At 34.9% G+C, this 19,480-nt stretch overlaps 1 protein-coding gene across 5 annotated transcripts in view; it reads left to right on the top strand.

Annotated features, from left to right (window-relative positions):
* Positions 1–19,480, top strand: part of LOC106875944 (protein CASC3) — a 46,266-nt gene that overhangs the window by 9,716 nt on the left and 17,070 nt on the right. For 4 of the 5 annotated variants that reach the window (XM_052965603.1, XM_052965600.1, XM_052965605.1 and 1 more), the window contains exons 4-8: positions 6,659–6,865; positions 7,221–7,363; positions 10,555–10,719; positions 13,104–14,581; positions 18,978–19,106. In XM_052965603.1, the coding sequence (XP_052821563.1) occupies positions 6,659–6,865; positions 7,221–7,363; positions 10,555–10,719; positions 13,104–14,581; positions 18,978–19,106 (2,122 nt within the window). The remainder of the gene's footprint in view (positions 1–6,658; positions 6,866–7,220; positions 7,364–10,554; positions 10,720–13,103; positions 14,582–18,977; positions 19,107–19,480) is intronic. The other variant, XM_014924269.2, reaches the window with a different exon arrangement.

Here is a 19,480-nt window from a genome sequence, read left to right as displayed (position 1 = left end):
AAGCTATGAAATCATTGGTGCAAGTTAGATATTATAAATGTAATTTAAAATATGAGATAGTATCAAAAAGTTCCCAGACTAGTTCTGTAGCGCACCCAAACACAGTTGCGTGCTCAGTGAGAGCTAGCAGTGACCTTCGTGAGGCAGTACTCCAAGTGACATCGCTGTATTTACTTCACAAGTTGTGAAATTTGTGCTTTTGTGATCATGTGATAAACTTGTGAAGTTTGCTACAGAGATACTGAGCATGCTTCAGCAAGCTTACAGCGGCAAGGCAGTGGGTCAAGTAATGTTTCGATTGACACAGGTGCACAACAGAGCCACAGCTCAATCAAGAGCATGCTCATAGTCTTTTCTGACATCTGCGGTATTGTGCATCGAGAATTCGTCCTCCAGGGCCAGATTGTCAATCTGTTCTACTGCAACATTTTGAAGCATTTTAAGTAGGACATTCAGTAAAAGTAACCAGATTTGATTGGATTCTTCACAACAATGCACTCTGTCATCAAGCTCTCTTCACTCTTGAGTTTCTTACCAAAAACAACATGGTATCACTTCCACAGTCACCAGATTTAGCATCTGCAAACTTCCATGTCTTCCCCAAAATGAAAATGCAGCTGAAAGGTTGCCGCTTTAACACCATTGTCAAGATCTAGAATGAATCGCAGAAGGTCTTCAACGCATTTATGGAAAACGACTTCCAGGCCGGATTCCAAAAGTGACAGAAATGCTGGGACCGGTGTATTGCTATGCAAGGAAATGATGTTAAAACTTAGGTAAATAAGTTATTTTTTATTAAATGTAAACTAGTCCGGGAACTTTTGACACCACCTCATATAATTGCTGCAACTTGATTCACTGACCCCAAATTGTTATTTATTTGATACTCTTTTTATATCATCAAATTCTGACTGTGATATATCTTTTAAGAACATTCGTGTTTAAACATTGTTAAGGATGGTTCACTTTTAGATCTGCTTTGTGTCTAAAATCATTTAAGTATTCGAAAAATACCTTGCTGTATTTGTTTACACTCTTCGCATTTTGAGTTCAAATCCTGCCTGGATTAACTTTACCTTTCATCCTTTCCGGGCTGATAAAATAAAGTAACTATCCAGCACCTGGGTCAATTTACTGACTAGCTCTTCCCCTCAAAATTACTGGTCTTGTGCTTAAATTAGAAATTATTTGGTGGTGAATTGGCAGAACCATTAGATCTTCAGACAAATGCCTTGCAATATTTATATTTATTCTAACTCTCTACATTGAGTTTCAATTGAACCAAGGTCAACTTTGCCTTTCATTCTTCAAGCATGAACAAAAAGTACTGAGTCAGTTTAATCAACTTATCCTTCCCACCCTCAAATCTGTAGCTTTGTACCCCTGCTAGAAATGATTATTGTTATTAGTTATTTATAGAAATACTTTTCAAATCAATAACATTTGTAACCCTTCAGCACTTAAACCAGCCATATCTGACCTTAAATGTTCTACCTGTTCTGTGTTCAAACTGACATGATCAGTCCTCTCACACCTACCCACAAATGTCATTCGAATCATAAACAATTACATCATTGAAATCTCAGAGCTATGAGATAATGTATGATTAATTTAGAGTAATATGAATAGTTGACAAAGTAATCTTAATGCTAAAGGGTTAAAGCATTGGTTGTATACCTTTTTAATGAAATATCTCCTACCAGAATAATGCTTTATTATAGCCTATCACAAAATTCCCCACAGTTGTGTTCTTCCTAATAAAACTATTTTAATTAGTTTAGTTTTTAGTTGCTGCATGTTACTGAAGTCTCCATTTACTAACTCTCTTTTTGTTGCTCTCTCATCTATCACTCACCAATATTATCCATTCAATGTACACTGTCACCTGCATGGGATGACATTTCAGATTTGTTTGTACTCAATATCTCTACTTCCTACCTTCTGTACTAGTAGTCATCACTTCCTCAATCCTAGTTCACTCATTGGCGGCCATATCTCTCTCTCTTTCTCTCTTTTTCTCTCTCTCTCTCTCTCTCTCTCTCTCTCTCTCTCTCACCCATCTCTAGTGCTATTTATCACATTTTATCTCTCTTACCATCACCCAGCTTCAGTTATTGTTTTCCATCTCTCTCACACATACCCTTCCCAATCACTTATTGTTAACATACATCCACTCTGTCACTTCCATTACCTCCTCTTTCATCAACTATCTCATTTCCTTTCATTTTTTTTTACCCCATTTCACTTGTACCACTCATACTGAGTTTCTATTCAATCTCCTTACCAGTTAAGAATATATAGCTGCTATTACATCCATTACTTTTTCACCTTCTCATCCTGCTTCTTTTTCTGTCTGTTGTGGATGAGAATGTTGAAAGTTGTTGACCACTTCACTTATCTCAGCAATGACATACATAGTAGCATTAGCTAAAAAGACTTGGACACGCTGATGCAGTTGCTGACTCATTGAACGAGGATGTTCGGCACTGTCGATATCTGAGCAGAAGGACAAATGTTCAGGATTCTACATATCTGGTTCACCCTGTCCTGTTCTACAGTTGTGAGACTAGAACACTTAGGATCTGCCAGAACTCCTTTGATACCAGGACACATCACAGGATTATGAGTTACCCCGTTGGTTGAATTTCATATCCAACCACTGAATCTACTCAGAAACTGGGATGCATCATGTTACTTGTTTGGTTCAGGAACACCAGCTCAGACTGTATGGCCGTGTTGCTTGATTTTCTGAGTTAGACCTTTCTTACTGTGTCCTCTTGATTGAGGATCCAGCTGGGTTGACAGGTCATGTTGGTCAACCACATGCCACATGTTCATAACAGATGAGGAAGTATCTTGCAGAGACGGGGACTGTCTGGGGCTCTGCTTGATGGGTTGCCTGAGAGGACCCAGGAATATACCTATAAATGGTGAATGCAACAGCACATGCACCCACACCTCACCTCACCTGACTCTTCTATTCATCTTCTCAGTGATGTCTTGAAAGAACAGAGACAAGATAGTGAGGACACTTGCAAGGGATAAGAAAACCTTACAGTGTACTCTGTAAAGGAGTTGATGAATAACTGGAGACAACATAGGGTCAGGAAAACTCTTTAGTTTTCTAAAGACATTACAATCTGTCTACTAATGATTCCATAATAAAATATAATCAGTACACTATAAAGTGGTTGGCATTAGACTGTGAATTATGCTTTCTTTTATAACTAAGTGTAAACTAGAATCAGGCATAACACTGTTAGCTGATATTTTGCTATCGTACTGTATTGCACATTTTTACATAAGCCTCATGCAGTTTGCTCTTTACTCAGGGAATTTCTTTGTTACCAGCATAGTTAATAGCTCTGGTTTTTGAATATCTGTTTCTGCTGCTAATTTAGTCACCATGGTAACATGCTATCTAATACCTCTTGGAAGTCTTCTGATTCTTTGGGAAAATGTTTTCCATGGGTGCTCTTAAAGCTAACTACCCCTGCATTTTCTACATACAGAATCTTTTGTCCACCTGCCCATGATTCACTACTTCTATTAATCTCAAGCATACTCTTGTTTCAGATGGCAGTAAAATTCTGTATTTTTTCTTGCTAAGTAAAATTTGTATCTTTGCTACGCTTACTTTTAGATCTCTCTAGATTTTACTTCCTTTTGGAAACTTTGGCTAATTCAATTTTGAGAAATAGATTTTTTGATATACAGGAAATCCCATCAATAGCTCGTGTTCAATTTCTCTTTTATGACCTGGGGAACTATAATAAACAGAAGGGGGCTGGAAACTCAACTCCAATGGATATCTCCCTTATGTACTGGACTCCTTACCAAGTCTCACTCTGCTGACAGCACTCCTGTACATGGCTTGCATATTTCTGACAAAGTCATTCATAACTTAGTCTATTGATTTAATGTTGCTCATTTCTAGAGCATCTTGTTTACCCTTTTTAGTCATTGACATCTAGTCCAGCCACTGACAATATAGTTATCAACTTCAATAACTGGTTCATCTCCCCAATGCGTTCTCCTTAGTACCATTTTCATTCTTCTTCTTTCTTGGCTTCAGTGAGGGTGAGTGTACCACTATTATTATAAGCATATTTTTCACCAATGATGTCTTCAATCCCACGAACACTGTTTTGCAAGTGCAACACCCCATATTACAAAACATTGGCAAACCTCTTTCATATTCTCTGTGCTAATTATATCTGACATCTAGCTTCTCTTCTAGCTACTATTGTCACTGTTGCTCCTTTTATTAAGCCTTTACAAGCCTATCTCTTAGCTTTTATAATGCTGTCTACATTACTATTCTACCACCATATCTGCTTGATTCACTCATTCTCCATCCATAGATCTGGTTTGTGGCTCACAGGTAGTTGTTTCAGAAACTTAGGTTTTCTTCTATGTCTTAAGTTTCTATCTCCTAATTACTCAGTGCATCTTTCAAGCTATATCTGGTTGAGAGATCTTTCTGCTTCCATACTTTCCTTCTCCAGAGTGTCTATGTCTCAGAATATAGACATATATTCAGAAATTTAAAAGATTTCACTTTTTTTAAGACTATTTGTTCCTCATCAGTAATTCCCAACAATTATAACACAAATGATTACAACAACAATAATGATAATAATAATATCAACAATAATAGCTGTAATATCAATAATAATAGCTGTAATAGACAAAATGTCCATCAGAGAGCTGCATCTGACTTTGTTCAGACAGATTATGCAATAGCCTAAATGCTCTCATCCACCCACAACCATTTTTGTGGCCCATTTGGTTCAGTTCTGTGAACCATACATTAACCCTTTTGATACTAGCTTGCCAGAGAGAGCCTCTAGGTCTATGATAGAAACCTCTAATTTTAAAGTGATGTAAATTAAAACCTTTCACCAAAATTTTATTTTAATTTGTTCCAAACACCAGCTTAATTAATAAAAACAAAATTATTTTCTTACATTCTTTATTCAAACTTAATTGAAATGCAGCTGGTGTATTTCGTTGGAAATATGGTAATGAAAGGGTTAATAATTTGCAAATAAATGAGATGGAAACAGACGTTTAATAGGATGATTAAATTCTCAAGAGTTAAAAGAAAGATAAAAACATTTGGTAAATAACATTTCATTGTAGATTTTATGATTGACAAGCTACTTGCTAAGTGACCTGGTATGTTATATTTGCAGTGTTAACAAAACACCAACAAAAACAGTTTAGGCTAATTAACATTCAGCCCATGTTGTTCATTTAGTTCTTTCTGATCAACCAGATGTAATACTGGCTACCCAACAATCTTTAAGTTCTCGAGTGTAACAACCATTGCAGACTAACTATAAAACAATGGACCACATTGATGATTCAGTTGATGGGTAAAATATTTTGATTATTTAACCTGAACTTATTGAAGTGGGGGGGAAATATTTAGAAAAGTTTTCTTTTGTGAACAGAAAGGATCTGTTCAAAAGTAATTTTACATTTATGAATATGTGTGTGAGGAATGGAAGTGTTTTAATTGCTAAGATAGCAGTATCAATCTGGATAATGTGTAGTATTTTCATTAGAGATGTTGAAGCACCAAATAACTTTCAACATAGGAAAAATAACTGCATTGAAACTCTTTACAAATAGTTACATTCTTTGAAAGAAAATTTTAGTTTCCAATGTAATCATTACAACTCAAAAGTGGGTTTCCTGTAAGATCTCTCAACTTTGTGGTTCAAATTATGAAATTATATCTTTAAACGGTTGGTGTTTCCTAGTATTGGCACACAAATGTAACACTGAATCAAAATCAAATATTTTGTTTTCAGTATATTAACTACATGAATACCTAATAAAAATGTGTAATGCAAGGTACCCAGGTCTTTTGATCTAATCTATCCCTGAAGTGAAACAAAAGAAAATCATTTTGTAAAAAGTGTTTAAAGTTGTAAGGATACCAGAAAAACATTGAGACCATATATCAAAGAATTCCTTGAACTTACTGAGAACTACTGATTTCAACTTATATTAGTTGCCAGTACTGTGTGACTGGCCCTCGTGCCGGTGGCACGTAAAAGCACCCACTACACTCTCGAAGTGGTTGGCATTAGGAAGGGCATCCAGCTGTAGAAACTCTGCCAGATCAGATTGGAGCCTGGTGCAGCCTGCTGTCTTTCCAGTCCTCAGTCAAATCGTCCAACCCATGCTAGCATGGAAAGCGGACGTTAAATGATGATGATGATGATGATTAGTTACTTCAACCTGCCTGAAACTGCTTTTAGCTCTAGTACAAATGTCGTTTCCAAAAGTTCTGAATTAAAATCTTCCACCAAACCTTAGTCACAATTTATATTCCTGACACTAGCTTTAATGATAACTAAGTTATTTTACTAAATTCTTTGTTATATTTAAAATTAATTGAAAGAACCACAGAGCATCTCAGCAGAAGTATGGTAACAAAAGGGTTAATATTTAATTTTGAAAACCACATCAAACATATGTTCACTTTTCAATCTTAGACTGTCTCACTTTCATTGCTTTTTAGTTAAATTTCCTCTTTGTAATGATGGAATTATTCCTATCATTAGCTCTAAAACATATTTTCACCTTGAATTTTTAAACTTTATTTTTATGGTTATTTCTTTCTATTTTTTAACTATCCTAGCAGGAAGCTGAAAATGGAGAAAAGGAAGATGAGGAAGAAGGAGACGATGAAGAAGAAGATGATGATGAAGATGAGGAAGATGAGAGTGAAGAAGACAGTGAGGAAGAAAGTGAAGAAGATAGTGAAGAAGAATCTAGTGAAGTAGAGAGTGAAGGAGAATATATAGAAGATGGCATCGATGAAGAACGTCAAAGTGGTGATGGTGAGGTATGTTGCGAATACTGCATTACAAAAATAAATTGTCATGAGAAACCTGATTACTTTGTTAGTAAAATATTAAAATATTGTAAATATTAAAAATCAATGGTTTGGTTATTCATCTATCTGGTGTGTGTTCTGTAAGAACTCGAGAAAACTCTTTCCTTTTCATGGATTAATTATTTAGTGTGAATATGAATATTTGGAAAGGAGTAAACATTAATATAGTTTTGTTTGTGGTGGACATTTTTATCAAACTTAATGTCAAATTTTACTTGCTTGGAATCTACATTTTTGTCCTAAATAGATTCCTCTTTATCTGTCATTTTTTAAGTATGTAATTTCTTTCCTGTTGGTCTTTCAGGAACAACCAATTGATGATAAAGATAAAGAACTGGATGATGATGAAGATCGAAGGAACCCTGCTTATGTTCCAAGACGAGGGGCTTTTTATGAACATGATACTCGCATCACTGAAGATGCAGAGAAGGAACAGATAAGATTGATGTGGGTCTAGTGAGATTTTCTGGAAATTGTTGTAATCCTAACATGTAATAAATTAACTAATTTCACATGCATTATAAAAGGCACACTAGTCATATGATAGGACTAAGCACTTAATAATATGAATTTCTTTAAGGTTGTTGATGTTAGTTGCATAATTGTGGAACATTGCATGTTTTATACTTCGCTGACTAACTTATTGTAGACGTAGTCAGCCAATGTATGTGTTAAAGTTTTGATGGCATTTTAAGATATTGAATGAACAAATTTTTACACATATTTATTGTGTTCATTTGTTCATTCAATGTCAGCTGTCATAGTTTGGACAGGGAATTATGTGAGATAGAAATCTACAGCCAGATGCTCTTTCTGTTATCATCTCTTACCTGTTTTTCCAGTAAGGGTTGTTTTTTTTTTTTTTTTTTTTTATTCCACTAGTCTTTAAAAGTGCAGAGCAACCAGTCACAATATCAACAAGAATTGTAAACATATTGCTGTTTCATTCAGGTGCTGACAAGTAAAGCTATAGAATATCGGCATCCCACCCCACTACCATATATATGCTTGTTCACCTTCACTCCTATTTCTGTCCATCACCTACTCCCTTCCTCACACACACCCTTGCAAACTTTACTCACTCTTTTTAATCTTTCTATCTCCATGCTCTTTTCTATATCACCTTTTTTAGACATACTAATTTGAGTGTGTAGTCAGGCACCTCATTACTATCATCTCTATCTTTTTTCTAGTACCACTCTATCCATCCTTGCACACATATATAATGTAGGGTAGCCCTGAATCTTGCTCACAACAATAACTCTGTTCCTTCCATCAACACCTCACATGACCCACCTCCCTCTCTCCTGTTCTTTCTGTCAGCCAAGAGGCATCTTTAATGTTGCAAGTCACAGGACCACTTCACTAGGGCAGTGTCTTGAAAAAAGCACCCAGTACACTGCTAGATGATTGGTATTAGGAAGAGCATTCAACTATAGAAACCATGTTTAAAGTAAGACATTGGAGCAAAGTATAGTCATGCAACCTACTGGATCCCATTGACCCATCCAACTCATGTCAACAGCAAATAATTTTAGTGTCTAATGACTATCCCTTATGACCTAACTGCTTTCTCCGCTTTCCATAGTTACACTTTTGACCATATAGTTGTCAACTTGGTTAGCTAGTCCTTCTCTCAGTTCTACTTAGGGTAGCTCCCATGTTCAGCAACTTCTCATGGTAACATTTACATCTCCTTTCTTAGCAGTAATGATTGCATGTGTGCTACAACCATTCTGCAGACCTGTTTCATGAATGATGTCTAGATTCAGTTGTCACATTGCCTTTTAATCCAGAATATCTCACACTCCCGATTGTCTCGTTGCAGAATAATGGCAAACCTCTTACCATTTTCCTCCACACTATGTACACCTGAAGTTTAGCTTCTGTTTTAGCAGCTTCATATTGTTCTTTGATACCCACTTATGTCTCTTTAATTTTATGGTTCTATTTGCTACACTGTTCCATCACCATCTCATCTTACATTTGGCCAGAACCTTACTCCATCCACCTCTCTGATCTGTAGCTTGTAGCAGGTTGTCTCATAAAAGCTTTGAGTCCCAAAGAAGCTTATCATCATTTAGTATCTATCTTCCATGGTGGCATAGATTGGATGATTCTACAAGTCAGAGGACTGCACCAAGCTCTTATGTTTTTGGTAATGTTTCTACAACTGGATGTTCTTCTTAATGCCAACCACTTCATAAAGTGTACTGGTACTTTTTTCCATTGCACCTGCACTAGTAAGGTTGCCAAGTAACTTGCAATACCAAAACATCTCCTCACCTGAGTGTAGTAGAGAGGGAGGTGACTTGATGCCTGGTGTTAAGTCTAAAGTATGATAGAGGGACAGGAACATGTATCTTGCTGTAGAGGAGTTACATGGCTATTCTACATTACTTAAGGGTTGGTAGGAGTAAGCTGGGACGAGAGATATAGGTGCTAGTGACAAGGTGTCAGGGTATAACTTCAAGGTACATGAAGGTGAGTAGAAGAGAGAATAGGGACAGAGAATCAGGAAGGGTGGTTCAGTGCATTCACAAAAAGGTGAGAGGAGAGTGACAGATGATCCTAGAGGTGAATAATGAACAAGGTTGTAGGTGAAATCAGTGTAGAAATGGAAGGAGAGATGATTAGTGGCTGTACAAAAAGGGTGGAGAGCAGCAGTATAAAACTATTGAGGAATGAGAAATAGAGAGATGGCGGGGATGGTAAATGAGAAACGTGATGGAGGGAAGAATGACATGAAAGTCAGAGATACATGGGGTATAATGTCAAAACAAAGATGGGAGCAGTCAGTGGCAGATATGAGAGGGTTCTTATAATTTTATGTCTTCACTATTTGTTTGTGTTTGTATGTGTGTATATATATAAACAAAGAGATGGCACAAGAAAAAAACATGCAATGAACTTCATTAGCTGACAGCTGTTTCTGCTATAAGATGTGGTGGACTCTTAGTGCGTACTAGGACAACATCCTATGGCTTCACCAGAGCCTTGAATATGAAGTGCACTTTATTTGAGAGTTACATTTTCATAACATACAGGCATTATGAGTGAGAAAGTTTATGTTGATGGTTATAAATTTTCTCACTCATAACGCCTGAATGTTCTGAAAATGTAACTTTCCCAAATAAAGTGCACTTCATATTCAAGGCTCTGATGAAGCTATAGGATGTTATCTTGGTACTCAACTAAGAGACCACCACATCTTATAGCAGAAGCAGCTGTAAGCTAATGAAGTTCATTACATAACGTTTTTTCCGGTGTCATCTCTTTGTTTCTATTACCACTCTATACTCATATAATATTGTGTTCTGGACCATACGTATATTGAGTTCTACACCAGGTTATTAGTCTTGCTATGCCTAAGTGAAATTGATATGTATATATTTATTTTTCTATTTTCTCTCCCTGTTTATTTCGATGTTCCTTTCTGTCGAAGAGTGTGGGGTCGAAACACAAAAGACTTTCTCCCTTCCTGAGCGTTAAACTAATACATCTGTTTGTTGTTTACACACCCGTTTTTGTCTTTTGTATTTTTGTAAATTCTCACTATATATATTTATATATATATGTATAGTTTTTTTTTTTTTTTTTTTTTTTTTTTTTTTTTTTTTTTTTTTTCTGTTTTGTAGACCAAAGAAGAAACTATGGAAAGATGAAGGGAAATGGCAACATGACCGTTTCCGAGAAGATCAGCAGGCTCCAAAGTCTCGTGAAGAACTGATGGTTATTTATGGTTATGACATACTTGCAAGTGATCAGCCACCTGCTGCACCTCCAAGAATGAACAAACCCCAGTAAGTAGACATTTTCTTTACTGGTTTTATTCTCTTCCTTTCAGGTTAGTACTTTTAAAATTACATGATGAAACAATAATTTTTTTTAATGAGGATAAAATAGATCAGCTCATCTTTTATAATTTAATGGCTCGTAAACTAAAAACAAAACAAAACATCTTCGTTTTGCACTTCATATTAGAAATTAAATTTTGCTCTTTATATGCACAAGCATGGCTGTGTCATTAAGAAACTTGCTTTGCAACCATGTAGTTTTGGGATCGGTGCCACTGTTTGGCACTTTGGGCAAGTGTCTTCTATATCCCCAGGCTGACCAATGTTTTGTGAATGAACTTGGTGGACAGTAACTATGTAGAAGCCCATCATATGTACATATGTGTATTGTCTTAGTTTCTGTGTTTACCCCCCACCCCCACCCCCAAGCTCCCGGCAGTGTTAGTTTGTTTACATCTCTGTAACTTAGCAGCTCAGGAAAAGAGTTTTGATAGAATTAGTACCAGACTTTAAAAAAAAGAAATATTGGGGTCAATCTGTTCAACTAAAACCCTTTAAGGTGGTGTCCCAGCATAGCCACAGTCCAATGGCTGAAACAAGTAAACAAGATGAAAGATAAAGATATCCATTTTTTATTGATTTCTCATCTATTGGTAGATACTATTCCATTCTTTGGTGGCAGCTCTTCTTAATAAACAAGAGTACAACTCAGATTTGATTAGTCTTCAAATCTTTGCCATTTTACTCTAGTCTTTTTTAATTGGTTGCAAACAAGATGTGTTCTACTATTCTACATCAGGAATCTTTGTCCTTCATTAACTTTTGTAGATTTTCTAATTAGAAGCTTACTTTATCCATTAGTCTTTTTGAAAAAATGCATTAAAACTTACTCCATTTTCTCTTCCCTTACTATTTCATGTTTCATACTTATGTAAGAAACATTTCTCAGGTACATAAACATTCATGTTGTTTTTTATGCTGTAGGTTTAGTTTTGATTGCAGAAATTATACATGGAGTAACTGTAATCAGTGAATTACTTCAATTCATATCAGCTTTTACAAACTCTATTTAAATTAGCAAATTTTGTTAGTTTGTTTCTCTGTTGTATGTTCATGAAGCAACTAGAATAACTTAGTAAATTGATACAGTTGTTAGAGTGTTGGATAAGATACCTTGCAATATTTGTTCTGACTATATCTGCATTCTGAATTCAAATTTTTTTTTAGGTCAAATTAGCCCTCATCTTTTTGGGATCAGGTGCTTTTCTAGTCTCAGTTCCAACTCTACATTCTTAGTTCAATTCTGCTCCATGACCAAAAAACCATGACACTTCTGTCAGAAGTTGTGACTGCAGACTCAGCAACTGAAAAACCAATGAAAGCATAGTTTCATTGGTTTTACTTGAAGATAGACTGCTACTGTTTGCCTTGAACAAGTAATCTGAAAGCTTTTAATATAGAACTTTATAGATTTTTGAGGGGAAAAAATTGGGTTACATGCAGTTCATGTGACATCGATTGTAATCTGTGAATCTTTTACAGTAATCTACTTTATATATTTTTGATTTAATTGACATCTGATGTAGTAAGTTATTATGACTGTTTCCTGGACTGATGTAATTTGTCTGTAATGGTTAGTATGTGGATGGTAGTTATGTCTTAAGAAAAATCACTTTGATAGAATTCCTGGCTAGCTTTCTAACTGTTATTTTAAGTCATGCTTTTATTTGACAATATATTGACTAAAGCTATTAACTATGAAAATTAATTTCTGTTAGAGTTTACAAAGCTATCTATTCACCAGTAAACATAGTCATTGATGTATATTGTTATTTTGTATTTGTATATATATTAAGTGCAAACATTACTGCGGGGTTAAGAAGATCACTTCATAATCGCATGGTTTTGGGTTTGGTCCCACTGTGTGGTAGGTGTCTTTGACTATAACCCTGGGCCAGCTAATGCTTTGCGAAGGAATTTGGAGGGCAAAAACTGTAGCAAGTCTGGCTTGTACATGTGTGAGAATGCGTGTAACTTTTCATATTCTTCACATGTTGCTACTTGAGCAAAACAGTAGTAATGTTCACATTCTTTGTTGACATTATGACTGGTTGTTCTGTTCTTTCAAAGACCTGTGAAATACAAAAAAACCCTTACTTGAAAAACAGTTTGGAGTTGGAGACAGCAAAAGAATCCAGCTGTGGAAGCCTGCCTCAATTCATCATTCAGACCCATACTGACATGGAACAACAGATGTTAAATGAATGAACAAACATGTTTTAAAAGGATATCCCATTGCTTTAGATTAGGTATTTTTGTAGACAAAGTAAATTATTTTACTCCACATAAATTTTGATTTTGATAATTTTTCTAAATTTGTTTTATTCTAGGATACGCAAATCTCAACAAAGGCAACAGCTGCATGACTTCATAGATTCAAAGTGGTCTGGACAACGAAACAGCCCTGATGTTCAAAGAAAGAATTATCGTAATAAAAGAGGATCACGAGGTGGAACCCGTGGTCGACTTGGAGATTATGAAGAAAATAGGAGAGATTATTTGGAAAATAATGGACAAGGAGAGTATGTGGATAATAAGCGAGAATATCGTGAAATTCGACATGAGGTGACTGATAACCATTGGGACCAGCCTGAAACGAGGAGAACTTGTATTGACAATAGAGGAGATTCTGAAGAAATTCCTAAGCAGAACTTTGTAGAAAAAAAATTGGAAGACACTGAAACCAAGCAGGAGGTTACTGAGAAATGGCAGCCCTCTGAAGAGAGCAAACAAGAGATAGTTGAGAAACCTAAAGAGGAAGAGTGCCATTTGAAAAAGGAATCTGGTAATGACAGGAAAGAAACTGTAGAGATTAAAAAGGAACCTGTGGAGATCAAACGTGATTATGGTGATAACAGGCGAGATTACAGTGATAACAGGCGCGATTATGGTGATAATAGGCGTGATTGCAGTGATAATAGGCGAGATTATGGTGATAATAGGCGAGATCACATCGATAACAGGCGAAATCATGGTGACAATAGGAGAGACCATGGTGATAACAGGCGAGACCATGGTGACAATAGACGAGATTATGGTGATAATAGACGAGATTATGGTGATAATAGGCGAGATTATGGTGATAACAGGCGAGATTATGGTGATAACCGGCGAGATTATTGCGATAACAGAAGAGATTACGGTGATAGCAGGAGAAATTATGGAAACAATCACCGTGAAACAGTTGATAATCGACGTGATTTTAGTGACAACAGACGAGACTATGGTGACAGATCCTACAATGGTGAAACCAAACCTAACCATAGCTACCGTACAAATGCTAGAGCTGGCCCACAACGTCAGTTTACTAACCCTAGCTATAGAAATGATAACGGTGATAATCCAAAACTGGATTCTGAAAATTCAACAACTTATGGATTTAGAAAAAGTCCTGAAAACAACAATAATTTTAAAACCCATGAAAATAGAGTCTATAAAACTAACTATGAAAATGGACACAGAAACATTGTTGACAACAGAGCTTACAGGAATACAGAGAGCAACAACTACTGTCATAGGAATAATTATGAAAATAAAAAGAGGACTCCTGATCGGAACTTCTCCCATGAAGAAGTTCATGATTCCATACCAAAACAAAAAGGTGCTGTGTTGAATAATGTTGAATTCAGTGGATCAGTTGTTACTGCCAATAATAGCATGGAAAAAAAATCTTACTCTAAGGACAGGCGTATAAAAGGAATTACACGTACACGTGTGACAGCAGCACCGCTTCCTGAAAATATGGAAGACCCTGAACGGAATTCTTTCAATTTAGAAGCCATACCTGCAGATAACAAATCAGATCTGGGTAAATTATTACATTTTTTCTTTTTTCTTTTTATTTATTCATTTTGTTTTGATGTGCAGAGCAAATAATTGACAGAAAAGTGTAAATTCTATATATGATATGAATTACCACTGGCACAATTACTTGTTTTATTAATATCCTATTTAGATCCTTGTTAAATATCATCATTTTATTTTCATCTCAATTGTTTATGCACAGTGATTTAAGAAGATTCCTGTTTAAATCCAGTTATTAAAACTCAGTGCAGTACTCATTCAAGTAAAGCCACACTCATCTATGGTTCTTCAAGAAACTTAACTGCATAACAAAGGGTCTCGCATCAAGCTGCTAGCCTTGTTAAATTATAAGGATCACACAAGCATTGGGTTGAATCACATGGCACAAGGATGTAAAAGTTGCAAATGCTACATTAACATGAATGTTATATCTCACCATTTTGTAGCTCTGACTTTTGATATACTCTTATTTTCAAATTCATTGTGATTGGGTATGGATTAGTTTTATGTCTAGACATAAATTAGCTTTCAAATTCAGTGTCTGGGTATTGTTTAAGTTTCAAGCTTTCGGTATTTGAGTATCAATTAGTTTTCAAACTTGCGTTTGAAAATGGATTACATTTCAACCTCATTGTAGAAGTCAGTTGCATCAGTTTACCTCTATTGTGACAAAATTTCTGAAAATCAAGCAAAACGAATGATGACTCACTTTCCTTGCAGATTTATAAAATCACCAATTTTTGTTGGTTTGTTTGGTTTTCTTCAAAAGTTTCTGATATAGAAATCTGCTAAAGAAAATGATTCTAGAAGCATTAAAATAACTTTAAACATAACATGAAAGAATAGCAAAAAAATGATAGTTTGAGTTGAAATTCTAGTAATTACAGATAATACATTTGCAATAAACAAGATAAAATGACCAGTAGATAAAAGCAGTAATTATGTCAAAAGTTTTGTGATATATATCATACTTTGGTAAGTGTAGAGTTGTGTCTGGTAATAGTCAAGGAATTGTGGATAGGGCAGTCATAGCATATAGATGATTCTAGCTTTGTTGTTAAAGTAGGGGGTCACATTCTTTCATGTTATGTTTAAAGTTACATTTTCCATTGTAAGATGTGGTTGTATGTCACTTGCAAACATATTCTTGTTCATGGAGTCATTAGTATTTGGAAATGTCAGCAGTATAGACAGAGATATCAGTATATGGTAGATCATATTCTAGCTACTTATGAAAGTGACATTTGTAACAAATATTTTTCATTCAAGTTGCTTACTGAAGACTTATTGCTGTTTATTTTCTATGTAGAATCCTTGTTTTCTTAAGTTTGCATTGGGATATTATCAAAACTTCTTAGTATAAGTTGAGTTTATTTTCTGGGTCTCAATTTAAGATTGCTACTGAATTCTAACTTTATTTCCTAACTGAAACATACAATTCATTTGTGCAACCTTAAGTTCTGCTTAACTTCACTTTACCATTTCTCAATAGATATCACTCCATTGACAATTGTAAACTTCTTGGCATTTCTTACCAAGTTCTTTCACAAATACTTTGATGAGCCCCACTTTTTAAGATATTTCTTGAATATGAGCTTTGTATGCTTGATTAGTCTCTCCTATTAATACATGGCATTTGTACAATGTTAAATTGTTTTCATATACTGTATTGAGCTAAATTTTACTTTTGTCACCATTATAAACCAGAAATGAAACCTTGCAGTAAATTATTTATTCAAGTAAAGCCATAGTTGTTGGAGGTTCTTTACTTCTGGAAACTCTATTGTATTGCATAACCCAAACTTTCACATCAATCTGTTAATCTTCTTAAATAGGTTGAATCACATGACACATGTAAGACAGGCAGCACATCATGAATGCTATATTTGTTTTCATTATTATAAACAATTTGTACAAGCCAGGCAATCTAGATTAACATATAACTTAAGATTTACATATCAATGATCATTTTTAGCTTTTAAAAGTTTTTAAAAAAAATATCTTGCCCATCTTAATTTTTTGTCTCAGACAAATTCTCTTAAAACTTGCCAAAATATATAATTTTATTATAAAATTTTCTGAGATTGCTAACAATTAAATTTAATTTTGCTGATTGAAAATATTGCAAGTCAAAAGTTTTGCAATATTTTGGTAACTTATTTGCTTTATTCATCAAAAGTAGCCTAGCATCCAAAATAGAAGCCATCATATTGAACCATCTGAAGCCACCTTTCTGCTAGTTCTTTGATCCTACACCAATACCAGTTCTTGTCCTTCAAGGTGAAGAACTCCTTCACTGAAGTTTCCACCTCCACTTGGTTGATGAAGCATCGTGAGCCATGGATCAGAACAACTAATAATCTGAGGAAGCCAGGTCCAGGCTAAATGTTGGGTGTAGCATTAGTTCAATTCCCTCAAGTTCCTGGAGTTTATTCCAGGTTGTTTGAGCAGTATAAGGCTTTGCATTGTCTTGCTGCAGAAGAGCTCGCTTTCTGTTAACCAATGCTGGGTATTTTTGCTGCATAATTGCATACATCCTCTCCACTTGTTCTGAGCACAGGTTGGCATCAATGGCTTGACTATCTGAAACAAACTCATAGTGAATTATGTGTTTGAAACACCCATGTTAGGCTATAAGTTCCAGAAGCTGGCCCTTGCTTAAAACCATTGCTTATACACATTAGGATTGCTGGAAAATATTTCCCTTGGATTATTACTTGTTTTGATCCATGACTCACTTCCTGTGCTTTCAATGCTTCATCAAAGAAGAGAGAATGGAAGCTTCAGTGCAAGAGTTCTTTGCTTTGAAGGACAAGTGCTGGTATCAGTGTGGAATCAAAGAACTGGCAGAAAGGTGGCTTCAGACAGTACAACATGATGGCTTCTACTTTAAATGCTGGGTTGTTTCTGTTATAACTTGATGAATAAGTTACCAAAATATTGCTAGACTTTTGATTCAACACAGTATGATCATAAAATTTATTGAGTAAACTTTATGAAATTGTATAAAATCATTATTCATTGTTTCTTTCGCTTTTTGAGGATTTTAAATCAAACTGCATTCCCAGTTCTGTCATCAAAATTTTGAAACTAGTGAAATTTTGATCTCAAACAATCATTGGGTGAAATATATACCTTAATGTTAAGTCAGAATTGTTGCTTATCTCATGAATTAGCAGAGCATGATGTAAAACTAGAAGTCCCAGTGAGTTAGGATGGTCCCACTGAAGTTTTCATGTAGTAATTGAGTGTAGAGACACTAGAGTGGTTCCCATGATTTTCTCCAAGTACATGAGAATATTCGTATTTAATATCAAAAGCTAACAACACACATATCAATGATACACTTCTCCACAGTGGGGTATTCTAATGATATTTTTGTTATAGAATCATGTCTTTGTTATAGGCTAGAAGCAGAGCTAGTGATGAACATGAACCAAGTTGCACCACAATTTTGAGGTCCATGATTGATAGCAGTAGTTATGACATAATTTTATTTCATACTGAAATATTCAAGGTTAAATCAGTGATTGAACTCTTTACTCAAGAAAATAATTATTCTAACATCACAGTATTCTGTAATTGAATAATTTTTTTCTTAGCCATTTCAATTTTAGTAGGTTATGAATATAAATATTCTAAAATGTTTGTTGTTAAAATAAATGGAAAATTGTTAAATGTAATTCATTAATTTTGTTTGATAACAAAATTGTGTACATATTTCATCTTAGACACTATAGTTCTAGCAAATTACTGAGTCACATGATATGCAAACTTTTTGTATACTGGAGCAATTTAACTTTATGATTAGAAGCTCTTTACTATACTGAACATTTATTTGTAAATATCTAACTTTCTATCCAGTTATATTCATCATCATTATTATATGTCTGTTTTTTTCACAACTGCATGGATTGGGTAGGTCTTCTTCAAGTACAATGTTGTGCCGCCTGTTGTGGTCCCTTGTCATTTTCATAAGATTTGTGATCAGTCTTCACCACTTCTTCCTGTTAACTAGCAGGTTATTAATTTTATATTAGAATATTATGATTATTCTTCTTTATATGTCAACCTGTTTATTGTATCATGTGTTAAAAACATCAACATCATCATCTTGCATTCATTTTTCCATGCTGGCATGGATTAGATAGGTCTGTTCTAGCATAACATCTAACCAATTATCTGCTACACATAACAACAGAAAAACAATGCTAATTTTTGTTGTAAGGAGTTTTAAGACTGGATGCTCTTTTCCTAAACCATTTTACAGCATGAACTGGGACTAATGAGAATGTTAATCAGAATTAAAATGTCCCTTCTACTCTGTATCAGTTTATGTTTCAAATTAGTGCTGTCTTTATTGGGTTGCTTTTTTATCTGTATTCAATCATTTTTTCTAGGTGGTAATGCTTCCAAGACAGAAAATGTCTCTCGTCCTAAGAGATATTCAACACAGCGCCAAAGGAATGTACCAGAAGTAAACTACCCGGAGCAGATACCAGTTGAAGGAACTACATACTATAGCCCAAGTAAGTGTTTAACAAACGGTCTATTTATAATATTCTGTAATGTCTCATTGTTTGTATCTGAAAACGAATGCTACTAGTCATCTTAATTAGTTTGAAACTAAGTCAATTGTTTACCTTGGGAATTCATATTTTTATTCTCATAGAAATTACTTCTAAAACACCCTTATTTGAACAAAGTATGTATGATGGCTCGTTAACAAAAAAGCATTTCAGTATAGAGTGTATCCTTCTAATGTGAAACTGATTTTTCTTTTTAACTTATCTCATGTGAGAGCTTTTCATCTGTTTTATAAACTCATCAATATTCTGTTTACTGAGTAGCTGTTAGGTTGTTTTCATTTTATTTAAGCTACTTGAATACATTCATTTCCTTT

This window comes from Octopus bimaculoides, chromosome 2, assembly GCF_001194135.2.
Source record: "Octopus bimaculoides isolate UCB-OBI-ISO-001 chromosome 2, ASM119413v2, whole genome shotgun sequence".
In the NCBI taxonomy this organism is placed as follows: Eukaryota; Metazoa; Mollusca; class Cephalopoda; order Octopoda; family Octopodidae; genus Octopus; species Octopus bimaculoides.
This window is presented reverse-complemented; position numbering and strand designations above follow the sequence as displayed.